The sequence below is a fragment of the Chanodichthys erythropterus genome, chromosome 14 (genome assembly GCF_024489055.1).
Source record: "Chanodichthys erythropterus isolate Z2021 chromosome 14, ASM2448905v1, whole genome shotgun sequence".
NCBI classification, from domain to species: domain Eukaryota; kingdom Metazoa; phylum Chordata; class Actinopteri; order Cypriniformes; family Xenocyprididae; genus Chanodichthys; species Chanodichthys erythropterus.
In genome coordinates this window covers 23,550,199-23,572,118 of record NC_090234.1, presented here as the reverse complement: position 1 = coordinate 23,572,118, position 21,920 = coordinate 23,550,199, and the positions used below count along the sequence as shown (strand labels likewise).

The 21,920-nt window shown below is 36.4% G+C and overlaps 2 protein-coding genes across 2 annotated transcripts; both read right to left on the bottom strand.

Annotated features, from left to right (window-relative positions):
- Positions 1-1,415: 1,415 nt before the first annotated feature.
- trim45 (tripartite motif containing 45) lies at positions 1,416-13,455 on the bottom strand. Its single transcript, XM_067409871.1, has 6 exons — positions 12,643-13,455; positions 7,792-8,543; positions 3,686-3,815; positions 2,446-2,560; positions 2,198-2,324; positions 1,416-2,110 (listed from the first exon to the last, which is right to left on the bottom strand). The coding sequence occupies exons 1-6, from the start codon at positions 13,113-13,115 to the stop codon at positions 1,959-1,961; spliced, it is 1,749 nt and encodes a 582-aa protein (XP_067265972.1). The 5' UTR covers positions 13,116-13,455; the 3' UTR covers positions 1,416-1,958.
- Positions 13,456-14,178: 723 nt separating this feature from the next.
- Positions 14,179-18,128, bottom strand: vtcn1 (V-set domain containing T cell activation inhibitor 1). Its single transcript, XM_067410041.1, has 5 exons — positions 17,962-18,128; positions 17,789-17,853; positions 17,161-17,520; positions 14,905-15,162; positions 14,179-14,658 (listed from the first exon to the last, which is right to left on the bottom strand). The coding sequence occupies exons 1-5, from the start codon at positions 17,991-17,993 to the stop codon at positions 14,534-14,536; spliced, it is 840 nt and encodes a 279-aa protein (XP_067266142.1). The 5' UTR covers positions 17,994-18,128; the 3' UTR covers positions 14,179-14,533.
- Positions 18,129-21,920: the final 3,792 nt, after the last annotated feature.

Sequence of the window (21,920 nt, the reverse complement as noted above, 5' to 3'; positions counted from 1 at the left end):
ACACTGTTCTTTTGAACTTTCTATTCATCAAATAATCCTGAAAAAAAATATTGTACACAAATATTTTGTACAATTGTATACATTAAATGTTTCTTGAGCAGCAAATCAGCATATTAGAATGATTTCTGAAGGATCATGTGACACTGAAGACTGGAGTAATGATGCTGAAAATTCAGCTTTGCATCACAGGAGTAAATTACTTTGTGAAATATATTCAAATAAAAAACAGTTATTTTAAATTGTAATAGTATTTCACAAAATTACTGTTTTTACTGTATTTTTAATTAAATAAATGTAGCCTTGGTGAGCAGACGAAACTTCTTTTAAAAACATTAAAAATCTTAGTGGTTCCAAACTTTTGGACTGTACTGTATATATATATATATATATATATATATATATATATATATATATATATATATATATATATATATATATATATGTGTGTGTAAAGAAGGGGTATTAATTGGGTATTAAGATGAAAAGCACTTCATACAAATATCTATCATTAGAATAGATAAATCCAGATATTATATTGGACAGTTCTGATAAACTCAGTCAGTTGTTTGCAGGCTTACAGAACTACTCATCTCCTTGACTGTGTGAGCTCAGAGATTTCAAAGAGAAAACTGAGAGTTCAAAGCATGTACGGTGTCCTTCTGAAGGACTGTCAGACTGATGGCTACTTTAATCCACTGCTTTGTATGTGCATGGCATAGAGGGAAAATATTAGAGGTCATTGTCTGAGATCTTTCAGTCCTTTTTTCAAGTGAAAAATATATATTATATAATGTAATGTACATTTTAAAAATATATATTATGTAATATAATCGTACGATTTTATTTTTTAAATAAGTATTTAATATTAGGTGGTCACATGAACAATTAATGTATAATTTAATAGTAAATTAAATATTACAAGAAAGGCATTAAAACAAATGTTTATTACAGATTATGTATTTCAGTAAGGGTTAGTGTTGCTTTCAGTCTTCACAGGTACACTTTTTAATAAGGACTGATTGACAGAGAAAGACAGCTCCTCTTCACTGAAATTTAGCCATGTACTTGCAAAGCAATGTAACTTCCTCACAAAGCACTACTGCCATCTAGAGTTAGAAAGAGCAATCCAGTATGTTGCCTAGAGATTCACTTAGTTCTATTGTTTTCAATACTTTCCTCAAAGTCGGTGATCATTGCCCAAAATCAGTACAAATTAAAGTGGCAAACCAAATAACCACATAGAAATGATATTTTGCTCAATAAGTAATGTAAAACCACATGGCGGTGAGACCTAAAGTACTTAAAGAACTTCTGTCCTGTATGTTTTATAGATCTGACTACACAGAAAATATACTATGCAAAAAAAGATCACAATTAAACAGTCACAATTTGACAAGTGCCTACAAATGGAGAGGTAAGAGTTGTTTAATCCGAGGTACCAGTTCAGCATAAACAAAGACAGCTGAAATGTAAGGATGCATATAATAACAGTTTTTGGAATGGAGTCATGCACACATAAAAATAAACCATTATAACACAAACCACATTGTTTATATAACAGGGTATTATCAAGGGAAACATGCTTTTTATGATAAAACAATAGAATAAAACAATACAACAGACATTAACAAAATATCCAGACATTAATAAAATGTTTTAGTCAACTCATGCAGATTATGATAAAATATGGATGAAACAAATATTTACAATGATTGTACAGTAAAAATACTTTAGTTTTGAATGTGTAAATAAAACACTAGTTTTTAAATTGTTATAATACTGATACAAAAGTATTAGTGTTGACACTTTGTAAAACAGAACAGATAGAATGTAATTTTAAATATAATTTCTCAGTTGCGGCCATGATTATGAAGGGGCACAATAAATATTGGCACTGCTGATGGTTATGAATTTATGGTAAAAATGTGATCAGACAGAGTGTATTTTTGCTTGTTGTCTCAGAGCTCCACAGTCCGGAGATGACCACGAGGAGAAACGGTGCCCAGGTTATGCAGAATACACTCTGAAGCCTCCACTACACTGCCACAACATGACCAGTGGGGCTTACCGGGGTGTCCTTTATGACCATGTCCACAGCCCTGAAACCCTCCTAAGTGCGCACACACACAGATACAAGCATGCCCTTTCATTGGATTAAATTAATATTAGATGAAAACAATTTTTTGTGCTACATTACCTGGCATGGTCCCTGTGCAGCCACAGCGTGCCTCTTTAGCTCCCCCACTAGAGCAGAAGGAACAGCAATGGAATATGCCACGGTGACGTCTGAACTTCCTCTTCACATTTAAAACGAAAGGTGATCCCTGGAAACCACAGATTGTTGGAATATCAGTCCCAGAATCACTGATACATCCTTCAAACTGGCCAATAATGTTGTTGTTATTATTTTTAAACACAGCTGTTTTGGTTCAACTGCACAGTTACCTGGACGTGCTGTGCTTTAACACAGACCCACACAGAGTAAAGACCTGCTTCAGCAGGGGTGTAGGACACACCATAGGAGCCATCACTGTTATCCACCACTAGCGCTTCCACAGAGCTGTAATGCCACAGAGGGGAAAACACACATGAAAAAGAGAAGTCACAGTCGGATGTATTTAAAAAAAAAAAAAAAGGGGGGGGGGGGGGTGTTGAAGATCTTAAAGGGTTAATGCACCTAAAAATGAAAATTCTGTCATTAATTATTCACCCTCATGTCGTTCCACACCCGTAAGATCTTCATTCATCTTTGGAACACAAATTAAGATATTTTTGATGAAAAGCTGCCTGACATCTGATAGACTGCAATGTTATTACCACTTTCAAGGCCCAGAAAGGTAGTAAAGACATTATCAAAAGAGACTTACATGGAAGAAAAGAAATGGTTGAATAAAAGTCATTATTTTTGTTTGTTTCTTCCATACAAAAAGTATTCTCTTCGCTTCACAACATTAAGGTTGAACCACTGTAGTCACATGGACTATATTAACGATGTCTTACCTTTCTGGAACTTAAAAGTGGTGATAATGTTGCAGGCTATCAGAGGCCAGAAAGCTCATGGATTTCAGCAAAAATATCTTAATTTGTGTTCTGAAGATGAATGAAAGTCTTGTGTAAAAAAAATTTACACATAAATTCTACAAATGCACATAAAACTCATGCGCTCAACTGAGGTGGATACTTTTTTTTTTTTATCTGATAAGATGACATGAATATCTACAATAGAAACATTTACTGAATAAATCCCTCGATGCGCCTCAACATTTGATGTTATTGGATAACTGGACCAATCAGCAGACAATTTCTTTGCACGACATCTCAAATGTTGGTTTGATCATTCCGAAATGCCTGAGCCAAAGTCTGTCATCAGAATGATTTGGTATAATGACCTATCAGAAGCGTCTCACATGATTGAGTTTCCCAATTGCAACATCTTAAATTTTTATTACAGCTAACACCAATTTCCCAGGAAGCGACAATTTTGATCTCTTGAAAACATGGGATCGAAGCACTCCTTTATTCACAAATGTTTAATGTGATATTCCAACTTTGCACATAAGTTAAAATCACAACTTTGGATGGAAACTTCACTAATGACAAAGAACACTTCGGATCGGAGTCAGAATGAACCCGCCCCGGTCACATTTTTAAAAACATGGTGGTCTTAATTTTCCTGTATACTTACCAACCCTTCTTCTCCTTGTGCACTATGCTGACCAGAACAGGGTCTCCACCTCGACCCATCTGTTCTCCAGAAGAGTCCCTGCAAACCAAAGTGAACTCTCCCCGCTGGCCTTCACGACCTCGCTCCACACCTGGGAGTTATTCACACACAAGGACAGACATGTGAGTCGACACACAGGCTATGCAACGGAAGCAGCAACAGATCATTTATTCCATATTGTGATGTACATCTGAGTGAAGCGATTTACTAAAAAAAAATGGATGGATGAAGGAAGATCTGAATGCGAGCTTATAGTCATGGGAGACCGATAAATGATTGAAGAAGTCTGTCATTTCACAGCAAGATCACAGTTACAATATTTTGATTAAGAGGTAAAAAACAAAAAACAAAATTTTATATATATGTGTATATATTTATATATATGTGTATGTATGTATGTGTGTATGTGTGTGTGTGATTTTCATTGCATTCCTACTTTAAGAAAGACATTTTTCTAAAAACAACTTAGATTTTTTTTATTTATTTTTTTTATCCACCTTATTTTTAACGCAAGTGCAGCCATTGGGTGGAGGTGAAAAAAAAAGAAGGTTGAAAGACGACTTTTAAAAAGTCTTGCACATTCAAAGAGAATAGCTTACGTCCACGTTGCAAAATAGGGTGGAAAAAGGAGGGGTGGGAAAATACCATTTTATCTTAGTAAACTGATCTGATGACAAAAACTGCTATGGAGTGTCTCGTATTTCCATTAGCACTTTACAGAAGAGCACACAGAGCAATTTCTGTGACAGTGGGAACCCTGATATGGATGGCCAACCTGTACAACCACAGGCAAGCAGCAGTATATTGACCTCCTAAAGTATGGCATGCTGGGACAGAGCTGGATAAGTGGCCGTTTTACACTCCAGGAGCACCAGTACATAAAAAGGTTGGGTTGTCATGGAAGCCTGGAATGTTGTCTGCTATTTATCCCAGTGTCCTGCCCTAGGCCTTTGGTGTGTGCACTTGTGTATATATGTTTGTGTGTTTGTGTGTGTGTAGGGGATCAAATGCCAAAAAATTCTCACTTTCATACTTTAGATCTTGTCACAGAGAAAACTTCAAATATACAATTTCATCTGAACTCTATGGTTTCTGAGGAACAAGCAATGAACTGTCATGTTTGACAAACAGAGCTTAAGATTCCACAGTAAAGCCACGAAACCAAACTCTACTACAGTATGTGACCACATAGTTTCATGAGTAAACACTCAACAGCGTCACATTTTTAAAATTTCAGTACCGAATTGTGGTCGGTATTTTTGACAACACTACTGTACGATGACTCTCGTGCATATGTCAAAAGTATACTTTGGGCTTTACAACGTGTCCTAATCAGACACAATGCAATAAGATTCCAGCGACAAGCAATTTGCCTCTCCACACCAGGGCTGTGTTTAAAGGATTAGTCCACTTTCAAATAAACTTTTCCTGATAATTTACTCACCCCTCATGTAATCCAAGATGTTAATGTCTTTCTTTCTTCAGTCGAAAAGAAATTAAAGTTTTTGATGAAAACATTTCAGGATTATTCTCCTTATAGTGGACTTCAATGGCCTCCAGATGGTTGAAGGGCAAAATTACAGTTTCAGTGCAGCTCATAGACTGTAAAAAAAAGATGGACGACGCGACGCCGCTTCCTTCCATTGTAATGAACTGAAGCCAAAATGGCCGACCGAATGGGCGCTGACATGTTACGCAATACGTCAAAAAAAAAAAAGTTTGGAGCCTGGGCATGCGAAGAAGGAACTGTCAGTGGAGCCAGAGGCGGAGCAGCGGTATCAAGCTTCCGCCCAAACGCACTCGCAATCAACCACGCCCCCTGAACTTCTTACTCGTTTTTTTTATTGGCGGTTCACATTGAACTTCTCTTTTGCTTGCTGAAATAAGGTAAGTTAAATACAAATACAACATCTAACGACTTAAATTTAAAGACATAATAATATACTATATTAAAACTGACGTTGGCTATTTTTTAAATGATTTAAAATGAACAAGTCTTTCACGATGTGTTGGACACTATGGTTGGACAGCAAAATTAACGATCTTTAGTTAATGCAGTCTGTCAAAGTTATCATCATACAGTTTATGGCGACCACATGCATTTTTTTTCTCATATAAAATAAATATATTTTGAATGGATTGTTTCATTTTTGTTATCTTCATTTTAGGATTAACGTTAAACAAAATGACCTCACATTTCACAACCACCACAGAGTTCAAACGTAAGTATAAATAACATAAAAATATATAGAAATAAATGTTCTATTTTGATTTCAGCGTTAAGCTTCTAATTTAAGAATGATATAAGCTAACTCAAGTTTTATTAGTTATTTGTCCCAGCTATATTCAATCCGTCCGGAAATCAACAATAGCTGCATAACGTAGCTGCTAATTCAGTAATGTTAGATAAACTCAATAATATGCCACTAGAAACAACTCAATGGTAATCCTGCCATTTTAAATAAAATTAAACTAACGGTAACATTACAGGAGATCGATTTGCTGTAAGTGCTCTATAATTAATTAGAGTAGGCTATCATTAGTTTTGTCCTGCTAATTATTATTTTTATACCCATAAAAATAATTAGTAACTGCCAGATAACAATCACCTGCTTTTTTTCTGTCATGGCTAACGTTAAGCATGTTATCTTAGCTAATATCATTTATTAATTAGCTTATAAAGCCCACATTTAACGTTACCGGAAAAAACTGAGTGATCCTTCAGATCCTGTAGGTCGGTTAGTACAGTTTACTGCTGAACAACTCATTTTGTCGTTGTAAAAATAACACAAAAATCGAAAATTAAAAGTTAGTGATATATCTTCAATCTCCCCTCGAAGCTCCGACAGTTAAGAGAAGCTGTCAATTAAAACTGTCAATCAAACCGACACGCCCCGTTTCTATATCATCAAATTGCTAGCTAAAATCAAACTTATCACAAAAAAACACAATTGAATATATATCAGCGTGATAACTACCTTAAATGACCAAAACCATCTTTCTGAAATTTTTTATTGGAGAGTAATTAATTTTTTTTTTTTTGACAAGCGCCATTCGTTTGCATTGAGAGGGCAGGGTTTATGACTTGTACTGCATCCAGCCTCCAGGGGGCGATGATAGAGCCCGTGGCATCACTTTTCAGAACGTATGAGACACACCCGGTGCAGCTTCAAAGGGCTTTAAATGACACCAGATGAGGAATAAGGGTCTTATCTAGTGAAACGATTGGACATTTTCAAAAAAAATTTTTAAATGTATATGCTTTATAGAAACAAATTTTCGAAACGAACTGTCATTTTCACAAAAAAAAAAAATTAAATATATATAAACAAATGTTCGCCTTGTAAGTACCTCCCCCAAAACCGACTTACAAGGCGAACATTTGTTTATATACATTTACATTTTTTTTTTTGTGAAAATGACAGTTCGTTTCGCTAGATAAGACCCTTATTCCTCATCTGGTATCGTTTAAATCCCTTTGAAGTTGCAATGAAACTGTAATTTTGACCTTCAACTGTTTGGAGGACATTGAAGCCCACTATAAGGAGAATAATACTGGAATGTTTTCATCAAAAACCTTAATTTCTTTTCGACTGAAGAAAGAAAGACATGAACTTCTTGGATGACATGGGGGTGAGTACATTATCAGGAAAATTTTATTTAAAAGTGGCCTAATCCTTTAAGTCCACTTTTTTATGCCCTTCACTCACTAACTTCTCTCCATCTCGTTCACTCGGATGTACTTCATTGCTTACATTGCATGAGTGCCCACTACTGGCTGAACCCTTGCAATGTGTTTAAAATGAACACATTAAGCCCTTGATCACTTGGAATATGCTATGGAGTTGCTGTGGTGACGTCACAATCGTGTTGTTGGATCTGCCTAAAGTAAACATATGAGTAAAATCTAGGGGTTGAGGGTCTGTCCAAATAAACTTCTTTCATCCACCTGACGAAGCTGAACATACATCAAAATGGTGGTGGGGATTCCCCCGAGGGGAAGTGCTTAGGGAAGTTCACGAGTACATGTCTAAAAGTGGAGTTAAACGCAGCCCAGACATACTCACCTTCTCCCTGGATACTGCATTTGCTGGGATCCACAGTCTTGGCATGTACAACTCCTACCACAGGAAATCCCTCCACCTCCCCAGCACTCTCCTGTGGAAGGAAACAGATGCTGCTGGCATTATCATGTGCGATAGTCGTTGGGTGTGGATCATATCCTGACTCCACAAGGTTCATCAATCTCCTCATAGTAACTCCTTTGGCACTGAGGATTTCGGCATCTGAACCGCACGTGAGCAGACGCTCTGCAAAGTCCACTCCACCGCGGACATCAGACAAGGCCTGCTGCAGTTGAGCCTTCTGCAGATGAAGTTGGTTCCTGCGCTGCAATTTCAAGTCCTCCAGTGACCGCAGCAGTGAACAGCAATGTGCCTCCACCGCGCTGGCATAACTCCGAGCAAACGCCCGAATCTCACCTGCCAACGTGTCAGTCCGTGCCTGCAAAGCCTCTTGGGATGTGTCCACACGTCTCAGTGAATCCTCCAGACGAGCAAGACGAGGCCTTAAGCTCCTGACTACCAAATCCCTGATGCGATCTCCATGGCGACTGATGACCTCATGGGCAGAGTTGCAGTGGTGGTCGCGGTGAAAGGTGGCCGCACACTCCAGGCACACGGTGAGGTCACATGGCTCGCAGAAGAGCCGTAGCTCCTGACCAGGATGCAGCGAGCACAGAACTGGTCTAGTGAGACGACCCTGAGATTTCAGCTCCTGTAGGCTTTGGATAGAGTGAGAGGAGGTCCTCTTCTGTCTCCTGCAGGGAAGATACGCATTACAGGACTTACTTTGCATTCAAGTCATGATGGATTGTATTTAAGAGTAAGAGCACATGAACGCCACCACAAATTCGTCATTTTGATTGGAAAACCCTGGATTTTCTTTAACCTGAGAGGTTCTGAATTGGGGGCATTTCAGTCTGAAAACATGGTGGAATCAATGGATGAAGCATCTGTATTGACAGTAAATTTGTGATTAGAATGAAATTATTGAATTTCCCCGATGTACAATAAAACATACCAGTTTGCAAAACGTAAAGAGATAATTTAAAATAAACCATACACATGAGTCGACATTTTCTTAATTTGTGTTTAAGTGAAAGTGCAATAATTCTAATGAAATTACAAAAAAAATAATGATCATAAATTGAGCCACATAATCATGATTATTAGTTTAAAGGGGTGGTTCAGTGTTTTTTTTTGCTAGGCTTGATTGTGTTTTGGGGGCGCAGTCTTAATGCTTTTGTTTTTTTTTTAAAAAAGCTGTATTTTTCATATATTTTACCTTTATTCTACACCTCTGTATCCATTGTTATATGAACGGCTCGTTTGACTTCCTGCTTCTATGAAGCCACTCCCTCCGAAATACGCAATGTGCCCAGATTGGTTAGCTGGCCCAGTGTATCCAGAGCCATCGTGATTCGCTGAAGCGTCCGGAAACGCCACGCCTCTTACCATTTTAGTTGTTACCGGTTACGTGGGCTTCGGTGAAAACGTAAACAATGGCGTCTATATTGCTGTATCAAATTGAACCGAACCTCTGCAATTGCGTTTATGAATGGTATTTCATTTAGTATTTATGTCAAAGTGTTTAGATGCTGTCACTGCTGTTTGTTAGCTTTCAATATACAGTTTTATCCTGATTAAAGCTTTAATGTAGCCAAATACATGACTGAGTAGTCGCATTTTTGTAAAGGTATCGTTTAATTTATAGCATGAACAACTGTTTGTCTATGAACATAGAAGTTTGTTGGTGTTTGTAGAATTTAGCTAACTGGCTAGCGAAGCAAAAATGCGGTGGTCTTTGTTTACATCCTTGATGCAACCAAAAATAGCAACAGATGATAAATAGCAACGGATGAAGCTCGTTGTAGTCCAAACCGGTCGTTTTTGTAGGCATTAAACTGCCATAACTTTAAAAGACAATATCTCCGTTTGCATTGAACTTTCAGCGATGTAACTTTGCAGATACTGTTTATGCTCAAGCAGGAACATTACACACTAACTAAAAGTTAAAAGAGTGAAATCGCATTGAACCACCCCTTTAACCATTATCATGCCGCCCTATGATTCAAAATCACATGATGCAGATTCTTCATCATTTAGTAGAAGCAAAGTTTTTGCTTTATTTATTTATTTTTTGTAAAAAATGTGCAATCATCCATATGAGATCTAACCATAGTGATTTGAAAGCACCTGGTATTGTAATAACAATTTCCCAATTTGTAAACAAACTTCCCTGGAGTACTTGAACGCAACATTATGCAATGGCTGGTTAAATGACAACGCATTAGGACGGGTGTACAAACTCAGTCCTGGAGGGCCACTGTCCTTCAGTTTAGCTCCAACTTGCTTCAACAAACCTGACTGGAAGTTTCTAGAATGCTTAGTTTTCTGTAAACTCAGGCTTGATCCAGGGTTTGTGATTAACTCTGAAAGTGAGTCATTGACTCGTACATCCAAACAGATTTATAAAAAAATAATTAATTAATATTTTGTCAGAACCTCTAGTAAATTACATGTTTTTTTCATTTAGTTGTCATTCAGAATCGTGATCTCAGTTTGAAACAAGTTTTTCAATTTATCCAGATTTATTTAATATGCATATAAAATATAAGAAAGATAAGAAATATTTATTTATTTTGTTTTGTTATAAAAATTTTGTTGTTTGCCTTAATTAAAAATGCATTGGTTAAATTTTATAAAGGTTATTATTTTTTTCAATAATTATCGGTACCGAACAATATGAAACATTATATCGTGATATGTTTTTTAGCTGTATTGCCCAGCCCTACATGTGCACCTGAAAATGTGACACGTGCAGCAAACAGGCAGGAATAAACACTGCTGCTGCAGCGAAAGTTTGAGACGGCAGCTGAAAGAAAATATCTGACTATCAATGCATGCGAGTCAAATAAACAGGCCTATTAATTTAGTTTCACAAAAAGATCAAATGAATACATCTAAGTTTATTCATTTTAAAAGCTTTATATATTAATGCATGTATTAGCAAAGTTTAATATTAATTGTAAATTAATATAATTATTATATGAATTATTTATTGGGGTTGGAGCTGAATTCTGAAGGACAGTCACCCTCCAGGAGCAGGATTGGACACCCCTGCATAATTAGGGGCTGTTCCTACAGGACACATCTTTGTGACAGGCATTTGACCATTCAAGGTGTAATGTTACATATGAATAACCATAGGTCTTGACCTTTGACCCTTACCCAAATTTCTAATATGGTCACCCTCATTTAAAGGATTAGTTCGCTTTCAAATTAAAATTCTGATAATTTACTCATCCCCATGTCATCCAAGATGTTCATGCCTTTCTTTCTTCAGTGGAAAAGAAATTAATTTTAATTAAGATTTTTCTCCATATAGTGGACTTCAATGGAGCCCAAACGGTTGAAGGTCAGAATTAGAGTTTCATTGCAGCTTCAAAACGTTCTACACAATCTCAGACGAGGAATAAAGGTCTTATCTAGAGAAACCATCACTCATTTTCTAAAACAAAATGATATAAGTTTTAACAATAAATGCTCATCCTGGGCTGCGTTCCAGTTTGGTTTTAGACATGCACTCGCGAACTTCACTAAACACTTCCCCTCGGGGGAATCCCTGCCGCCATTTTGAAGTGCGTTCCACTTCGTGAGGTGGACGAGGGAAGTTTATATGGACAGACCCTCGCTCTCTCGATTTTAACCGAGGGAGCGAGTCTACTACATATGTACACTTCAGGCAGCTCCATAACCCACAATGCAACACGATTGTGACGTCACCGCATATCGCGTTTAATTTACCCCACCACAAACAACTCTATGATATATTAATTATTTTTTAAACATTTAAAACACACATATACATATAGAATGCTGTATTAAACAATTTTGTAAGGGGAAAAAATAAATAATAAATTAGCTTCATTGCGGATTCCAAGTGATCAAGGGACATTCCAGTTCAGCCCATACAAAGGTTCCACCATAAGTGGGCACTCGTGCATTGTAAGCAATGACGTACATCCGAGTCAACGAGACCGAGTGAAGTTAGCAGGGAAGGGCATTTAAAAACCGAACTGGAACGCAGCCCTGAACTAGCTCTCTTCTTCTCTATTAGAATTCCAGCAGTGTAGACACTGCTAAGTGTATTACTGCCCTCCACAGGTTAAAGTTTGAACTAATATACTTGCAATAGCATATTGTATATGACAATTTAGTTCACATTTTGACCTGTGGAGGGCAGTAATACACTTAGTTGTCTACACTGCTGGAATTCAAATAGAGAAGAAGAAGAGAGCTAGTTCAAGATGAGCATTTATGGTTAAAACATAAAATTTTTAGAAAATGAGCAATGGTTTCTCTAGATAAGACCCTTATTTCTCTTCTGGGATCACTGTAAACTGTAATTTTGACCGTTTAACCGTTTGGGCTCCATTGGAGAAAAATCCTGGAATGTTTTCATCAAAAACCTTAATTTCTTTTTGACTGAAGAAAGAAAGACATGAACATCTTGGATGACATGGGGGTGAGTAAATTATCAGGAAAATTTAATTTGAAAGTGAACTAATCCTTTAATGTTCCAAAATCACATACTCTATGTTTAGGTAATTCTTTTTTATACAATATAAGTCAGTGTAAACCAAAATATGTGGGTCTCAATATATTTTTTTTTAAAGAATGTAATACAGGTTGGAACGACATGAAGGTGAGTAAATGTTGACAATTTTCATTTTTTAGAGTGGGGGTTAACCATTTCTTTAACATCTCCATTTGTTTTCCAGGAATATGAAACGACTTGAGGGTGAATAAATTACTTTGTATTTCTTGTGCATTACCAAACAGTAATAAACTAACCTGTGGGCCTGACTGCAGAAGTCGCATAGGTTGACACAGCAAACCTCACAGCGCTTCCCCGCGCCACTGTCGCTGCACAAGTCGCACAAAACGCTGCTGTCCACTAGCAGTGTCTCCATGAACACCTCGTCCAGCGCAAGATGATCAGTGGTCAGCCCCTCCACTCCCGATGGCGGCAGATTCACCTCTGAATCGCACTCGGGACACAGGATTGTTGAGCCAGAATTGTGCCCGTGCGCGTCATCTTCAGGCGAGCGTCGTTCCCCGTTCACGCGACGCACAGAAAACGGCTCGAGCTGGCGAACGCAGTCCGCGCAAAACGTGTGCAAGCAAGGCAGGATTTTAGGTTCTCGATACATCCGATTACAAACACCACAGATCGCTCTGGACTTCTTTCCCGTGTCCCCATTGCTTGTACTCAAGACTGTTTCTCTATTTTCTTCTTGAACTAAACTCTCTTTGCAAAGTGACATCGTACTTGTTATTTTTACCAGGATTTTACTATAAATTTATTCAAAAACAAATTGTGGTATGACAGCGGTAGCCTGGTTTTGGTGCCATTTCCAAAAAAAAAAAAGCAACTCAGACCAAACTTTCTGAGAGTTAACTTTTTCGCTCATGTTATTTGAGAACATGCCTCGCCATCCAATCATGTTATGTGTTCAGCTTTGGGGGCGTGGTCTGAAATCTGACCTATTCTAGCAGTGTAAAGAAGCACGTGTGGAAGATGGGTGTCCCCATCTGCTGGCTAGACAGATCAAGTTAATGCTTTATTTCTTGCTGAAATGTAATGAATCCATTTACAAAATACCTTTAATTAATCCTTTTACAAAAGTTATTTTCAATATGGGCATTTGTCTAGCCTAAACCAGGAGACACTGTAATTGTAATAGACTAATAAAAATATACAATGTAATACAAGTGTCATGTTTTTGGATATAGGATTGACAATATCAGTCAGCTATTAAATAGCAAAGGTCTTTTGTTATCACTTTACATTAAAGGGTTAGTTCACCCAAAAATGAAAATAATGTAATTTATTACTTACCCTCATGTCATTCTACATCCATAAGATCTTCGTTCATTTTAGGAACACAAATTAAGATATTGTCGATGAAATCCGATGACTCAGTCAGGCCTCTATTGAAACGAAGGTCTTACGGGTGTAGAACGACACGACGGTGAGTAATTAATGACAGAATTTTCATTTTTGGGTGAACTAACCCTTTAAAGTATTCATTCATCTTTGTTAACGTTAGTTAATAAAGATACAAATGTTATTTATTTTATGTTAGCTCAGGTCCACTGCATAAGATACAACTTTTGATTTTATAACAATATTAGTAAATGTTGAAATTAATAAATGCTTTAGAAATATTTTTCATTGTAAGTTCATGTTAACTAATGTAATTAACTAGTGGCATAATTGTAAAGTGTTACCTTTTTTATCATTAGTGAATTTCTAAACAGGGTTATTGGGGCCTAATAGATGCAATAGTAAAATAGATGATGTGTCTCAAAAATGAGTGTATTGAAAATCCTTTATTGGTGATGCAAACATTTTCCAAGAACAGTTTCAATAAAGTGAAATAAGCTATGATAAACAATATTACATACGTTTGCAGATTAGCTGATGCATTTTGTCAATAACAAAATAAAAGATGTTTCATATGAAAGAATTCATAGGATTTATCATGTGAAACCTGAATTTGGATATATATCCACTTCTACAGCACAGAGTAAAATGTTTAGAGTTTAAAAAAATAACAGTTTTTCTTTCTATTGGTAAATGTCATTATGGTTTAGGATTGATTCAATTTTAGTACGTACTGTAAGCAACCAACCAAGAAAATCATGTCAGACTTTTGTACTGTAACTGACTGACCATGAGTCAACCACTGAAGAGACGTGTCTGGATTACAGAGAGAATAAGGATGACTGTGAACGGAAGAGAGGATGACACTTTTGTAGATGCAGCACTGAAAATGAAGAATGTCTTCACCATCACTCTGTTTTCTGAGGAATAATAATCATAAACAAATAGCAATATTAACTTACTAATAGAAACTCATGATCAACATAGCCAAGTGTAATTCTGTTTACTGAGTGACATCCATTTTGTTTGTCCACACTGCAAGTTGTCATCAAATTTGTTTTAACAAACTTGATTTGCTCTGTGTAAATATTATGACTATGGGTGAGTCCTGCTTAATAATTAGTTCCATCTTTACATTTTTGTTTTGTCAGTATCTACTATTTTACCTGTTAGAGTTGCCTCTGAGATAGCTTTCGCAACACTGTTCTGGATAATACAGGTGTATGTGTCATTCTCTTTTACTGGGTCTTCAAGGACAGTAGCAACTCTCATGATTCCAGCAGAGTTGTCAATAAATTTGGTGCTGCTGTTTAAAAGCTGCCCAATCGGACTCAACCAGCTAACCTCTGGTTTGGGAAACCATTTATAAGCCTCAGCGAACAGAGAGCCACCTGCCCGTTGAGTAAATGTGGGAGCTGTGAAAGCTGCAAATAAACACACAGATCAGGGTGAAAAGCAGCATCCAGATATGAGCAGATATACACTAAATATGTGTATATATATCATTTAAATATATAATTTCAAAGTACACTATTGATGTACACTGTAAAGATTACTGAAGTATGTTTAACAAGAAGATACTATAAGTCTTTCTGCTTCAAAATTTCATGTATAATTAAAACACAACATGCCATTTCATTGTAATTCATTTCTGATTGAATTTTTTTTTCAGTGTATCCAAATATAGTCAGATTAATTAAGTAATTTTAAATAATATTTAGTAGTAAATATTATATAAGAATAATAATATTATAGAATTACTTCTCTATACATCTCGGAACATACAACAGTGTATGTAAATTATGAAAAAATGTAAATTTTCCCATGATTTACTCAGGGAAAGTCATTGAATAATGTAAACACAACTTTTGTGTCTTTATCAGCTTTTATAAAACGGTTAGTTCCTGTCCTTGATTCTGATTGGTCAATAGCTGTGTTTTATTCATGATAAAACACATCTATGCCCACTTCACCCAACGGTTCTGTGTATCACTACACAACACCCTTAGCAACCTAAAATGTTTGTTCTCAATTGATATTGTTCATTGAAGCTTACTGTATTATGTAGAAGAGTGTTGGGAGAAAAAGATAGAGTGAGTGAGTTTATTACCTGCATTCAGATTTAGCATTTTACTTCAGGTCAGTCCTATGTTCATAATAAAAAATCTATTTAAATGCCTGCTGCAATAGAGTGCCCCAGGGATGACGCGTTTTTGTAGGCAAAACCCGGAAGCAAGTGAGCATTTTAGGCCTTCCGGTTCCAACGTCGTAAAGTCTATGGGCTTTTTGAATGGGTTTTTGCTAAATCGTCTGAAATAAGGTCTGTGGTTAACAAAGCCTCTAAATACTTTCCCGTTTTGATCTATGACATAAAACACACCAGTTATAACCCACTTGTGATTTTTTAAACTTTTACTGTGTCTTAAATTCGGCGGTTGCTAACAAATTGCTAAAAGGGACTACTTCCTTTGGCGGGGACTTTAGACGTCATCATGACAAACAGGACATTTGGACAGCATTTCTCATGAAAAAGTGGATAAGTATTCATACACAGCGCAGATCATAATCAGTGAGCATGTTTTTAAATAGAGTTGTTTTCTAAATAAAGTTTGAGGACGCTTGGTGGTGACAAAGTTGATCCGCGACCATGGTGTGCTGTAGTCCGTTTATAGCCTACTGTTAGCCTTTTATATCTGACAACTTTATTTAGGCTTTAAAATCTATAAATGTTGTGTTAACTTGTAAAGATTATCTTGATAGACAAAACGTGTAAGTGTCATAACCCTTTGTTAAACAAAGAGCTTATTTTCTGCGATTTTCCAAAAGTCTATGGGGAAAATTAATAGGCTTTCAGTCGAGGGAACCCGTGCGCTTATAACTTCTGGGTTGGCCTACAAAAACGCGTCATCCCTGGGGCACTCTTGTCCTTTTAACAGTTAAGGGGTTTTCCCGTGACTGACAGCGCTAGTCAAAGCATTTGTCAGTTGCGTATTGTTCCATGTTCACAACAATTTAGTCTTTTCAATGTAAAAGTCTTCGCTACTGACCATCACACTCATAAAGACAGTCTTTGCCTCCATCTAATGGCGTAATAATGTAACTTCTGTTGCTGTTCACAATCAGGGACTATTTTTCTGGCGGAAGGAAGGCTTTTAGTAAAAGTTGCATTGATACATATTTTTGTTTTAATATTTGTATTGTGTGGTAACCGTTTTATAAAAGCAATAAGGTACTCGAGGCTAGTGCTGTATCGTGAATAAGTCACAGGGTTTTGAAGAAATCATTTGAGAGAGTGATTCAGTGACTCACTCATAAAGAGAGTCACTTGTCATCACCAACCTGCAGATCTATAAAGCAGAAATATAATGTCTGGTTTTAAACATTAATTTACTTTAAAATAAATAAACAAAGAATGTATTTACCAGCCACTTTAAGGTTAATGCTGGTTGTCCCTGAGACTTTTGGTGCGTTGACAGTGCAGCGATACACACCCTCATCCTCCATCTTCACATTTCTCAGCAGAAGGGAAGCGTTCCCCGTTGATATAGCAGCTGAGAACAGTTGAGCCCTGTTTTTGAACTGTGTGTTCTGCCCCTGGAGCTGGGCTGCTTTGTTCTTGTATTCATAGACCACACCACTGAGAGCATCTTTTAGCCAAGTAATTGATACATCACTGAATTGCTCATTGCCACTGCTGCTAAGAAACTTGCAATCCAGGACCACATTCTCATCAAGATTCCCCACAGTAGAGGGACTACTGCTCTCAACGGTACCTTGGGAGGCTTGAAATCAAACATGCAGACAGACGTTTAGTTTATACCTCAAAAGCCCAAATGCACTATTATAAGTTATACAAACTATTAAAGTGATGATACAAATTTTGATCTAAACTATCCAGATAGAAATTTGTTGCCCATTCTCAATGGGAAAGTGCCCGAGCAACATAGCTCAACAACATTGCCTGTCAACATTGCTCAAAAAGTTGCCCCATATATCATCACCTTTAGAGTTATACAGTAATCACACAAAATACATGAATGTTTTACTAACCTGAGAATGCAATAGCCAAAATGAAAATGATGAGTCCAGAAATTACTACTATCAGAACAATCATACTGCAAAAGACATACATTTGATGAACAACATTCAATATTAACTCACTGTGTTATAATTTTCTACCTGAAATGGCTTAAAAAAAAAAGAAAAGTTGCCCATTCTTCTACCTCGTAAAGATTATTTGTCCAATTGTAGCCATTCTGGTAACCTGTTCCTACTTTCAAGCAGTATCTTTAATGAATCGAAGTACCACTCTGCTCAGCATCTCTGTAGATGGCATAATAAATCAACGGGCTAAGAAGGACGAGCACTTTCTAATCCCCTCAGACTAGTTTCAAACTTTACTTCCACTGAAGGAGTTCAGCACCTACTCCCTCTGTCAATATTACCTTTGAGAGGAGTGTCTTGACACTCTTGATAACACACATCTTGACAAGAGTAACCGTTTCACCTAAATAATTTACAGGGATTGTGCTCACGACACTAAACACAAACGGTTGCAAATGGTCCTGGGGGGCCACTTTCCTGCAGAGGTTAGCTCCTCCAACATGCCTCAACATACCTGTATGCCTGGGAGGTCTAATTGGGGTTAGAGCTAAACGTTGCAGAACAGTGGCCCTCCAGGAGGAGGATTGGACACCCCTGGGCTAAACAATAATCCTTTAGCTTCCTTGAGCCAGTTTATAGACCAGGGGTCTCCAAACTCGATCCTGGAGGGCCACTGTCCTGCAGAGTTTAGCTCCAACCCAAATTAAATACACCTGAACCAGCTAATCAAGGTCTAATGGGGCATACTAGAAACTTCCAGGCAGGTGTGTTGAGGCAAGTTGGAGTGGCCCTGCAGGACAGAGTTTTGGAGACCCCTGTTATAGACAATATTGTTGTTTTTAATACCTCAAATAAGAGTCAAAGTCACACAATTGTAAGAGCACACAGAGGAAGAGCCAGAAATGTGATTTCAACTAAGGGAGACCCAAAACAATAAACTGTACAAGGGGCCCAGAAACCCCACTGATGGCCCTGGGTAACGTTTCCCAAAAGCATCTTAAACCTAAGTTGATCGTAGAACCATTGCCACCAATGAAGCTATGATCAACTTAGGCTTATGATGCTTTTGTGAAACGCTGCCCTGGTCAGGTGTGTTTACACATTCAGTTCTGCTTCATTGAACTCCGTCTTGCTGTCTGCAATAATGTGTCATTTGATATCAGCAAAGGCACACATTGCATTAGATTACTTCATGTCCTTTAACTTGTTTAACTATCAACTATGTAAGTCAAACCTTTGTTCTGTCAGTGTTCACTTTTTTCTAGCCCTGCACTTAAAATAGCCTGCCAATAATCTGTAATAACAGTAATTGCAGTATAGCTTACAATAATCAGATTTTTACAGTTTACATTCAGTATGGAAAGCGTGTTTTCCCTATGGAATGAACTGGAATGACTTTTTATCTCACAATTCTGATGTTTTTTTGTTTGTTTTTTCACACAACTGCAAGTTCATACAGGTATTTCAAAATTCTGAGAATATAGTTATAAACTTGCAGTTGAAAGAAAAAAATTCAGAATTTTGAGATATAAACTCGCCATTGCAATGAAAAAGTCAAAAATTTTTATATGATTATGTGAAATCATATACCAACTGAAAAAACACTGTAATGCACATTAACGTGGGAAAAAACTGTGGTATTGCAACCCAGGTGACTTTTTACTGTCTTACTTCACTTTTCACAAAAATGGACAGAGAAGTCTGAAACTACTGGCTCTCACCCATAACTGGTATTATCAGGAGTTCAGGTTATTATGATGAAATCAATCCTGATGTGAAAAAATTACAAATATTATTTCAAAATGGAAGTACATGGAGATTATGTATAGTGGAGCACAAAGAAATTCTGTTTAAAAAAGTACTGTGTAAAATCACATTGAAATTTGTGAGAATGTATAAAGGACCATGAAATGATTTAAGAAAAATAGCATGAGATCCAGATTTTACACCAAATACTAAGCTTTTTTTCTTCAGAACTGAATGGAAAAAAAACACTTTGATTGTAGCAACAAAACATGGACTTGCTATTGGTGAAATATATTGGTTAAAAATGTTACTTTAAAGAGAAATGTAAAAAAAAAAAGTTCGTCAACTGCTGAGGCACTGTAAAAACCTAACAGTCAAATTTATGAAATTGAAATGAAATGCTATATGTTTTGCACAATAATTAATGTGGAAGAGGTCTGTTAAGGTTTAATGTTGTAATGATAGGATTTATAAGAGTTTCTGTTATGTCTGCATTTTGGAAGAATACAGACTGTGGTTATGTAGAGACTGTTAAGACTATCACTGTTTTGTTTAAAAGTGGTAATTGCACTTGCAGTGTCTCATTTTTAATAATTTAATGTAATAATTAACCCCACGTTTCACAGACAAGGCTTAAGCTAGTCTCAGACAAAAAATGCATGTTTGAGCTGCTTTAACATGAAAGTAACTTTTCTCTGTGACATATCCTAAAATATGTCAGTGTCATTGTTTTGTCTTAAGATGCACATGTTTTTTTTTTTTTGTTTTTTTTTTAGGATACGTTTATAAAAGCTACTTAAATGTCCTAAATGAACTAAGGCCTAACCCTGCCTCAATCTAACCCCTGTTTGTGAAACCAGACCATATTGAAGTGGCAGCAAATATTTGAGTGGAGTTTAATTGTACATTAGGAAATTGAAATTAATGTGTGTGTGTATATATATATATATATATATATATATATATATATATATATATATATATATATATATATATATATATATATATATATATATATATATATATATATATATTTAAACCACCTTGAACATTTCGTTCATTAGTACAGTTTATTCACTATAGTTAAAAAAAATGGTAATAAAATATAACAAGAACTCTGTCAGAAAAAAAAATTATCTTAATTATGTCAGATAACACTTAAGGTCCCACTTTTGGTCCCAAATTTTTATCAGTTTTACTGATAGTCCACTGTATGAAGAATTTTTGGTTATAATATGTCACATATTTGGGTATAATATGTCACAGTTTCCTTTATTTTGCTATCCTCACTTACATAAATGAACTATAGTGTCCTGCACCCACTAGTAAAAATATATTGAATATCTTTTTAATTCTATTATTATCTGTTACATCCAATGTCTTTAAGCAATGTTGCCATGTATGTTCCGAGTGTTTTTGTGCAGGAGAAGGTGTGGCCTCTACAGAGGTCCCGATTGGTCTGGGCCCGGTTGGCTGATTCCTTCTGCTGTGATATAAGGACCACCCCAAACACCTTATGAAGGCCGACTTTGTGCCATTTTGTTTGTTGCTCTGTTTTGATTTCTCTTGTGTTTGTGTGTCCTTTGTAGAATTTGTTTTTGTTCAGTTCGAGTTATAATTTTCAGTATTGCTTTTGCCTTTAGTTACCTTATGTAAATATTATTTGTAAATATTCCAAGGGAAGTAGGGAGTGTGATGCCATTTCTTTTTGCATATGTCTTTATTTTATGTTTTGAGTTAAGGATGTTAGGGAAGTTCCTTTGTAAATTTTCTTTGATGCTTTTTTTTGGTTTAGGGAATTTAGATGGTACTTAAATTTGTTATTTTTGTTTGTTATTTAGGCCTGGTCCATTCCTGAATTTAATCCCTTTGTTTGTTTATTTTCATTATGTTGTGTTAATAAATTGACCTTTGTTGAAAATTTATCATCGAGTGAGCACACATTCATTTATGTTACTGCTGGCCCTTAAAATAATGACAACAAAAACCTATTAAGCTTTCCCAACATTATTGCCCAGGAAAATAGATACAGTAGGCTACAGTTTCATCTCTTTGTGGGATAACATTTTAAAAATAACGTTTTTATTTGTTGACCCAACCTGACATTTTTTAACACAGTTTAACATTTTGGTTAAAACATCCTTCATTGATTTTATTGTTCATTGTGGTTTTATTGTTCTTTCTTTTGCAGTTTTTTGGTTACATCTGCATAGCTGTTGGTTTTCTTTGGATGGTGGCTGATATCAAACACCAAGGTTGGGATGTATTGTGTCAGATGTTCTTGTCAGTGTTTGAAGGACTGTTTCTGCCAGATCTGTAACAACTCCCCCAC